Source organism: Cynara cardunculus, assembly GCF_001531365.2.
Source record: "Cynara cardunculus var. scolymus isolate 2C chromosome LG 1, CcrdV1, whole genome shotgun sequence".
In the NCBI taxonomy this organism is placed as follows: Eukaryota; Viridiplantae; Streptophyta; class Magnoliopsida; order Asterales; family Asteraceae; genus Cynara; species Cynara cardunculus.
In genome coordinates this window covers 4,422,726-4,432,793 of record NC_037528.1, presented here as the reverse complement: position 1 = coordinate 4,432,793, position 10,068 = coordinate 4,422,726, and the positions used below count along the sequence as shown (strand labels likewise).

Below are 10,068 nucleotides of genomic sequence, written 5' to 3'. Positions count from 1 at the left end.
TAAATTCATCGATCGACCAGATTCATGGTCGCGTTTTTGTAAATACTTGGGACTTAAGTTGACCAAAAATCACGATTTTTTTTCCAAAATAAATTAGTAGTTAAGAGAGCACGATGAGAAAAACGCATGTGTTTAGGGTTAAAAAAAGACTTGTTTCAGTTAGGTCCGCAACGGGTAGTGAAACACCCTATACTTATTGTTTTTTTTTTAATCTGGCAAAAATTCGGCATGACCCGTTCGAAAAGTCGTGTTTTGCCATTTTTTTAAACCTGTAAACATTTGCAAAAGTAATGATTGCAAAATAACTGACCATACAAAAGTTATGATTACTAAATAGTCTTAATAAAAGACGACTATTTACAAGATATAAAACTTTCATATTTTTCCAAAAAAATACATTTTCCCAAACTAGATTAAGCATCCAAAAGTCCCAAGCATTGCATCATCCTATGAACTTACCTGCTAGCCTTATAATAACCAAGAATGTTGCTAGCACATTCACTTGAACCAGTTCCTGAGACGCACGTCGACAAACAAAACAAATCAGACTACATGCCTGGTGAATTCAAGAGTTTTCACAATACAACATTTCAAGTAATTTATACTATCAAACAAAAATGCATGACTTACATATGCTTGATGTGATGTGTCAAATAAATGTTAAGTCCAACCAAAACATTATAAGTTAACAGTCAATCAATATTTACAAAGTTCTATGAATACCACACAGTATGGGGGTGACCCATAACAACTGGAATCAGTGGAGGAGCACTACCCAGCAGTCTACTTATCCGTTAGGCTAATTTTGGTTAAATCACCATTGCGCAATGTGTCCACCTGACACTATACCTATTAGTCGAGTACCTGGCGCATATATCCATGCACGGTACTCCAATACATTACCAATGGGAGCAACCCATTTACTATAAAGGGAGCGACCCCAATACAAACGCAACAAAGGGGGTGACCCTAAGTCGCCATATCCGGATCTACCATTCTCATTTCAGTGAGTAAATATATAAATCACAATGCCCCATTTATACAACGTAAGATTTTCCTCCTTTGGATACAAAACATGTTTATTTTTTTATTTTTACAAAAATACATATCATCTTTCCAAGTCACCAAAGTATTTCATACATACTTTATCAAAGAAACAATGCATTCTTAATATGTATAAAGTCACTTTGTATAAACATCAATACCTTCATTTCATAACATCATTTAAAATCATGCATTTTCTACTTTAATCACTAAAATACGTCCAAAAAAATAAATTATGTAAAGGTAATTACGTTTGACGGTACCCCATTAAAATCTACTTGAAACTCATCTTAGCCTATTTAGTTGAGATCCCGCCGGTGCCCAACTTGCTTATCCACCGTGCTACCTAAACAATCCACACGCACGGTTCTCACATCAATACAAACATCCTAACAAAAGATTTAGACAACTTACTTATCTTAATATACATACCGACAAGAACCACTCAAAAAATGGACTTGGAACCTTTTCATACATGGGTTTAAAAAAAACAAAACTTTTATTTGAGTCAAAAATGGACAGCTATGCAATTTGACATATTTAGAGCCCTAACTACCTCATGATCAAAACATATTGATTGTAGAAGCCTTCATAACAGTTCCAGATTGATATTACACGTCTAAMTCCGAGTTACGAGTGATTTTATACAATTTTTACAAATTTTCAGCACCAAACTAACTTAGTCCGATGACTTGYTCATWTTTCACCCGAGGCTCTAGGCTCACATTCTAACCTCCAAAATATGCTTATCATACACATTGAGGTTCACACATTCATTTATGCACTCACAACCTAACTAATGCATACATTTTCATATATTGATCAAACCGAACAAAAACTTCTTTTAACTTTGAAAATCCATCAAAACCTATAAGGAACATTGAAATAATCAATGTAACACCTTTATATACCTATCATAACCATATCCACCGAATTTCAATCCATAATTTTGCATATAACGACTCAATTTTTAAAAATTAAGCAAAACAGTTTGACTTTTTGGAAAAAGTCAACTATTTTGAACATAACCTAAAATCTATCAATAAAACATGCTTGAATGGAAATTTTCTTCATCAATCCATCTAATAACATCTTAATGATACCAAGAAACAAACCATAACAAACATCTTAATATTTTTATGAAGATTTCAGAGTCTTAAAGTTCATCATTAAACTTTGACTTTTAAAGATTGTCAAAGATAATAATTTCTCAACTTCCACTCATGATTAAACATCTTAGATGAACTCAAAACTATCCTAAACATGAAGTAAACTTACCCAACAAAATACTTCTACTATCAAGATGTATAACACCCACTTTGTTCCAATCCTTGAAGGATTTTAGGTTCCAATGCAACAAAGTGAAGATATAACACATTGGGACTCAATTGGGGCTAAAAATATACATCATAAAACTAGGTTTCTCAAAGAAATTACACATATACACGGCTGTCCACATGACAGCCGCTAAAACTTGATTTTGAGCCCTAAAACTCCAAAAATCGAATACAATACCAACCTAAACATCAAATACAACAAGAAATAAAGCTAGGACATGAAAAACTTACCTTAATTTGACGATTAGATGAAAAACAAGCAAGGTTGAATCGATTCCATCGGCGTCTTTTTCCTTCTCGGCTTCTCCCGATCCCCTTCTCTACTTCTAGTATTTTTTTTTTTTTTTTTTTAAACCCCTATTTATATTAATACTAAATTAAGGGATGAACATTATAACCCCTAGATTAACACTATAAAACAATTCTACCCCAAACTTTCAAACAACTAAATATTTATCTAACCTTTTAGAATGAGATGTTACAGGTAGAGTAAGGGTTAATCTCCGTTATACCAATCCATTTAAAATAGCGAGTAACGAAACGAGTAATTATTCATATCGATAGCCCACCTACTAAGATAACAGGTAACGAAACGGGTAATGGATAAATGGTAAAAAGATCATTTTGAACTACAATAATATTGTTAAACATCAAGATATAAATAAAATTAAGTTCATAAATATAATCTTTATTTTATATCTAAATTGTTCCAATAAAAACTATGATATTGTTCTAAATATGTTATAATGTGATATTTTACACAATAATATAAAAATCTAAAGACAATATTTATGTTCGTTACATTAATTTTAGCGACCTCATATTGTTTCTCATTTGATTATCCTAATTAACTATTTTAGTTGGTGAATATGAAAAGTAAATTATATATCAATTACTATATGTTATACAACATAAGATAATATTTTAAAAAATATATTAATATTTAACCTCATATGAATAACAATCTCCTTGTGCATATGCATTTTAAATGATTAAGCCTCTAAAGTATTTTTTTTAATAAAAAAATCATTAAATGTTTTCATTTTGAATGATTAAATCACCGAATTATTATTTTTAATGAAATATCATTAAAATTTCTCATTTTAAATGATCAAATCTTTAAACATTTTTGTTAAATAAATAAGCTATGGACAATCTAAAAATCGGTTACCTAGGTATGTAACATTTTTGTTGAATAAATAAACCTTTTCATATGTTTTGATGTATATTTGATTACAACAAATATAACAATTAATCAGTTTCAAGTATATATAAATATGAACTAAACATACAAAACCGTTATACAACAAAAATCAACCATATAAAATAACCAATCAATACTTACACCATTGCTTTCAAGAAATCTTGATCCCTCTATGTCTATGTCCCATTCGACTCCAGATCGCTCACCGTCTCGATATCGATGCTATGCACACTCTCCACATCTGGAATCCGGTCAGGGATGTCGGAAATACCATCCACATCACCACCGCTTCCATTACCAACCTCCTGCAACTGTAGAGCATACTCCAAATTCCACAGAACATCACCCATTGATGGCCTTTCATTCCCGTTTTCACTTAAACATTTCTGAGCAGTTTCACCGTATTTTCTTAACGATTCAAGATTCACAAACCCCATTAAATCTGGATCCATGATCTTCTCTAATTCACCTTTCTTTTGCCAATTCATAGCCCATTCTGCTATATTCACTTGTTCTCTTGGTAAAGTAGGGTTTATGGCTGGCCTGGCACATAGCATTTCTAACATCACCACTCCAAATGAATAAACATCCGATTTTTCGGTTAGTTGTTGTCGGCGAAAGTATTCGGGATCAAGATAACCGAAGCTGCCTTTCACCGCCGTGCTAACATGGGTTTGATTCAAACTTGGACCGAATTTCGACAATCCGAAGTCGGCAACTTTGGCATCAAGATTCTCATCCAACAAGATGTTAGTTGTCTTGACATCGCGGTGGATGATGGTCTCGGCTACACCGGTATGAAGATAATGCAGCCCTTTTGCAGCACCAACGCCTATTTCGAGTCGCTGTTTCCATGTCAATGGGGGGAGGTTAGACCCGTATAGATGTTGTCTCAGGGGTCCGCCGGCCATGTACTCGTAAACAAGGATCATTTCGTTTTGTTCTTCACAATAACCGATTAGGGAGACCAAGTGTCGGTGTCGAAGCTTGGATAGCATCTCGATTTCGGTCTTGAATTCGACTAGACCTTGCTGAGATCGCGGGTTCCCCCTTTTGACGGCAACCACGAGCCCGTTTTCAAGAACGCCTTTGTAGACCTTTCCAAACCCACCTGACCCTAGCAGCAGGCTCTTGTCGAAGTTTCTTGTTGCATCACGAACCTCCGAGAACGATAGGATTTGACTAAGACTGTGGGAAGCCGTGGTGGAACCAAAAGTGTTTGATGAGAATTTCGTTCCAGAATTGCCTACGTACATTGGCAGAGGCGACCATGCTACAGGACCATCATCATCATCATCTTTTGGCTTCTTTTTGTGGCGAAAACACAAGAAAACGGTGAACACTATTAGCACAAGTAAAATAAGCACAAAACCGACGCCTAAACACGAAGAGATCACGATGATCATTCGCATTTTCTTGCTGTCTTTTATCTCATTCGAATCAAGATATGCAGCCAATCTCCCATCAAGACTATCACTAGGATTGCTCATTTTCATGATCTCCAAACCGTTCAAGACCGCGGTTGGTAGATAACCCCCTAAGCGAGAAGGACCAACTTGAACCAAGATTCGATTCGAACCCATTGACACATTGGTGAAGAAATCAACAAAATACGCAGACGATAACCCTTTCGCCCTACTTGAAACATCAAACGATTCGATAGCCGATTGATTGTTTATATAAACATCAAACACCAATTCATGTAATCTCGATCCAACGATATCACAGAAATGCAATCTTATAAAGTAAGCAAAACCTTGTTCTACTTCAAACAGCCACGATATATTGAACCTCTGGTTATTAACATTTGCATCAGCCATTTCTTGAGCAGTGGCATAAACCGAATTTGGAGCAATGTCTGTCGAAACCCCATTGTGGTGTCGAATTGAACTAGGGTTTACAGAAACATTACGAGCAGCAGCTGGATTAACAAGAAAAGATTCATCTGATCCCCATTTTCTCCATAAAGAATCATTAATGGGTGATAAATTTGGACCACCCATGTTAAGCCTGAAAACTGTCTCAAAACCAACATGAGTTGGAAGCTCAAGAACAGACCCCAACGGAATCGAAAGCATTTTTGAGGTAAATTGCTTATCAGGAACAAAAAGGATCTCGATTCCATTAATGAAAGCAATCGAGTTATCCCATGGCAACAATCCCAGAACCAGTTTTCCTGAATTGGAACCAGTGACTTCAATAATATACTCTTTAAAAAGAGGGAAACTGAGATTATCTCTAAAGAATGAAAACTCATGGATCAATGTAATCCCGTTTGCTTCTACAGAAAAAACAGCAGAATTTAGGTCAAATCTGGTGTTATTGACAGGGTAAAAGTGCAATCTTAGCCAATGCCTACCAATTTTGTTGGTAGTAAATGTGTAGATTGAACTGGTAGTGAAAACCCTAGCTGAAGAAAGGATTTTGGGGACACCCATCTCAAAATTAGAAACAATGGTGTGAGAAAGTGGTGAAATGTTGACAAGGGTATTCCCCAAATCAGATTCAAAAACCCTACCATCTTCCATTTCAGTCGGAGTTTTAGCTTCCCCACATGTAATCAAGAAACTGTCCGCATGATGAGTACTTGAAGAACAAATGGCGAATTGGAGATGAAAAGCGCATAAAAAGCTATAAAGAATGGATCTTTTGGAATGAATCATTGTTTGTGATGATCATAAGAAGCAAATATCAGAAATGGTAGAAGAGGGGAGTAGAGAAAAAGAGGGACATTGAAGGGAAGTTCCAGGTGGCAGTAAACATATACTTCTGTTCTGGTTACAAGTTGCATCCCACATGAAGATAAAGAATTGGAGATGAGGATTAAAGACGGCTTATGGGTGGCAGCTGGGAATGCTCTGCACACCTCTTTCAATAGCTTTTATTAACTTCCAATTTTTCTTTATTTTTTATTTAAATAAATCCATATTTTAAAAGTAGAATCTGATATATATATATATATATATATATATATATATATATATATATAGGGGTGAGTTCAAATAAAAACCACTCAATTTGTAAAAACCGTAAAAACCTTATTCAATCAATTATAATTTTTCATTTTTTTTTGTAATTATGAGAGGTTGATCAACCATTTTTATTGTGGAGGGTGTTAATCATGGATAATACCATCTTCATTATTTTAATTTTAGAGAAATACATGAAACAGTTTCATTAAAGTTTCATTAAGTAGTATATGAAACAATTTCATAACCACATATGAAACAACTTCATCAAAAAAAGTATTATATGAAACAATTTCACAAGATTAACAATTTCATGAAAAAAATTCACAAGATTAACAATTTCATGAAAAAATTTCATAAGATTAACGATAGATGAAAATAGTTTTTACAGTTTTTACAAATTAGAGTGATTTTTATTTGATCGCTCATCTATATATATATATATATATATATATATATTCAGCATAAAATAGTGTATTTATTAAAAAGTAATAAAGTTTTGTGAGTCAGATGACAGTTTTGTGTTTGCTTGTAAATTTATTAGTGAAAATCTAGCTTCGACTTCACTGTTGAACCATTCTTTAATTGACCGACAAAAAGTGGGAAAAAAAAAGGATTGTTGGGTTCTGTACTATTTTATATTTATTTCTTAACTTATTTTATTTTATTATTCGATTTTTATTTTTTTAACTTCTATTCAAAGCTATTGTACACAGGAGTCACTTACGTATACTTGATGTTTACTTGATTGAGAATAGAAAAGAGAATATTATTTGGCAAGGGAGGTAACCAGGATTACGAGAAAATGAGAACACCCTTATTACATGTGATAATACGTGTGAGGGGACCCTGTGATATGCGGACGACATGTTCTACGACTTAGGCCGTGCCAAAGGCTGTCTGCGTCTATGATTTAGCATCGCATGTTATGGTCTTGATGGATTATAGTATCATATCAACAATAACCTTATCACATGTGATAATACTCGTAAGGGGGCTTAGTGGTGTAAGGGTTTGCTTGCAACCAAGATCGTATTGAAAATCGTTCGCGTCTCTGATTTAGTATCACATGTGTATCATATGTGATGGATTAATAGTATCACATATGATTGTCTATAGCAAAAAGATGTTCTTACGTTCTCGTAAAATGAAGGTGTTCTCGTTTGAACCCAATATATCTATATATAATAAAGGCATATATTATGAAAATATGCTTATTTTTGACCAACTAAACTTAAGGAGGCTTCATAACACGAAGAAAATGGTATTAGAAAATAAATTAAAAAATAAAAGGAAAAATGATTGAGATTCATTACAAATACTAAAATAAGAAGATGGTTTTTTTTTACTGAGGATTGGAGTTAAGGTTGTTGGGTAGATCCGAGATTGCGTGGAAGTACACTTGTGTTTAATAACACGTGCTTTCTTACTTCCTTTTACAACAATACCGACGTTTTCCAACTAACTATTAAACTACTGCCTATTACAAATACAGTATCATTTATATTATATTATAAAACATTTGATAAAAATTATTATTTTATATTAAGTATTGTTTATTGATATATATTACTTAAAATTCAAGATTACAAGTAAATTATGTGTATTTATAACTTATCAAAACTTTATGTTTGAATTTATGTAACTAACTACAGATAAATATAATCAAATACTATATATGTATCTCATTTTAAATAAAAAAAATCAAAAATATATTTAGGATAATTATTGAATTTTGACAAAATACTAATTATTATCTTGATAAAAAAATATATTATTAAATCAAAAATAAATTGCTTTATTATTAAATTTAAATTAAATTATAATAAAAATTAAATTAAGGAAATCAAGAACTTTTTCGAATTTTTGTGATACTTTCAAATTTATATTTCATTCAAAATATAAAAACATTAACTTTTTTCAATACCATATAAAATCGTATTATAATATCGATGAAGATAGAATAAAATACAACATTAAAATCGAGATGTATATCGCTGCATTACACAAGTATCCTTCTAATATATATATATATATATATATATATATATATAGGGGTCTATTCAAAGGAGAACTGAGTTGTTTGTGGTAACTGTGAGAACCAATATTAACCACAAATCAATAAATAAATTAGGAAATTTATAAATTTGATAGTTTTAAAAATCTTAATGCAAGGATATTTTTGGTATTTTAAAACTCTCCTCTCTCCTCTCTCCTCTCTCCTCTCTTCTCTCTCCGGCCACCGTTCTCCGGCCTTCGGCCACCGTCCTCCGGTGATACCACTATGATATCACTGTGATATCTAAAAATATTGACTCTGTTAAACAAAAGATACATTGTGATACCTAATCATATATAATATGCATAGTGATATCACTGTGTTACATCTTCGATCGACCACACAAACGACATCAATGTGATACCCAAACACATATATGATGCATTGTGATACCATTGTATCACCGGAGGACGGTGGCCGGAGAGAGAAGAGATGAGGGAGGAAAGTTTTAAAATACCAAAAATATCATTGCATTAATATTTTAATTCAAAATTGCCAAAATTATAAATTTCTTAATTTATCTATTGATTTATAGTTAATATTGGTTCTCACAGTTACCACAAATTAATTAGTTTTCATTTGATTAGGCCTCTATATATATATATATATATATATATATATATATAGAGAGAGAGAGAGAGAGAGAGAGAGGATATTTCAAATGCAACCTATCACATTTGTACAACCAATAGAACTGATCAATCAATTGAGATATTTATGAAAATGATAAGAGTTCAATTATTATGATTTGAATATTTATGAAAGATAACTAGAGTTCATTAATTATGATCAATACTTTATATTAGAAAACAATCAAAAATTTTATGATCGCATATTCATCAAAATAAATAAACGGTTGAGATTGAGTTGTAATGGTTGTACAAAGATAAATGATTGCATAATAACTCATTTATCTATTTATATATATACATGGTCTCCTTCTTTTGTTAACCAAACAATTAGTATTAATTTTATTTATCGAGATATTTTTGTCTTTTTTATATATTGATATTACATTTCTCAAATATTTTATTTACTTAATTATTACATTATTTAATTATCTCATTCACTTAATTGTTTCACCTCTGAAATTTATTATTTCACCTATGAACATGTTCAAACTTTTTTAATTATTTCATTCACTTTCTAGTTTCACCTATGAATTTTAAATAAAAATTATTGTTTCATTTTTTAGCTTCACCCATGAACTTTGATTATCTAATTTTACCTATGATCTTTAGATAAAATTACAATTTTACTTTTTGATTCACTTATGAACTTTGATTATCTGTTTTACATGTGAACTTTACACAAAAACCATTGTTTTACTTTTTAATTCTAATTTTATTAAATATTATTATTAATTACTTTCTAAAAATAAAAACAATTTGTTCCAAAATTGCATTCATTGAATATAATTTAATTTGTTTTCTTTTTTTTCTATTAGATTATAAC

At 31.8% G+C, this 10,068-nt stretch overlaps 1 protein-coding gene across 1 annotated transcript; it reads right to left on the bottom strand.

The window, feature by feature from the left end:
• Positions 1 to 3,761: 3,761 nt before the first annotated feature.
• Positions 3,762 to 6,113, bottom strand: LOC112523341 (receptor-like protein kinase THESEUS 1). Its single transcript, XM_025132906.1, has one exon. It carries the CDS (start codon positions 6,111 to 6,113, stop codon positions 3,762 to 3,764), a length of 2,352 nt encoding a protein of 783 aa, XP_024988674.1.
• Between the last annotated feature and the right edge of the window lie 3,955 nt (positions 6,114 to 10,068).

Bases quoted from the DNA above. Each gene is read 5' to 3' on its own strand.
- LOC112523341 (XM_025132906.1), bottom strand. From the start codon at position 6,113: ATGGAAGATGGTAGGGTTTTTGAATCTGATTTGGGGAATACCCTTGTC.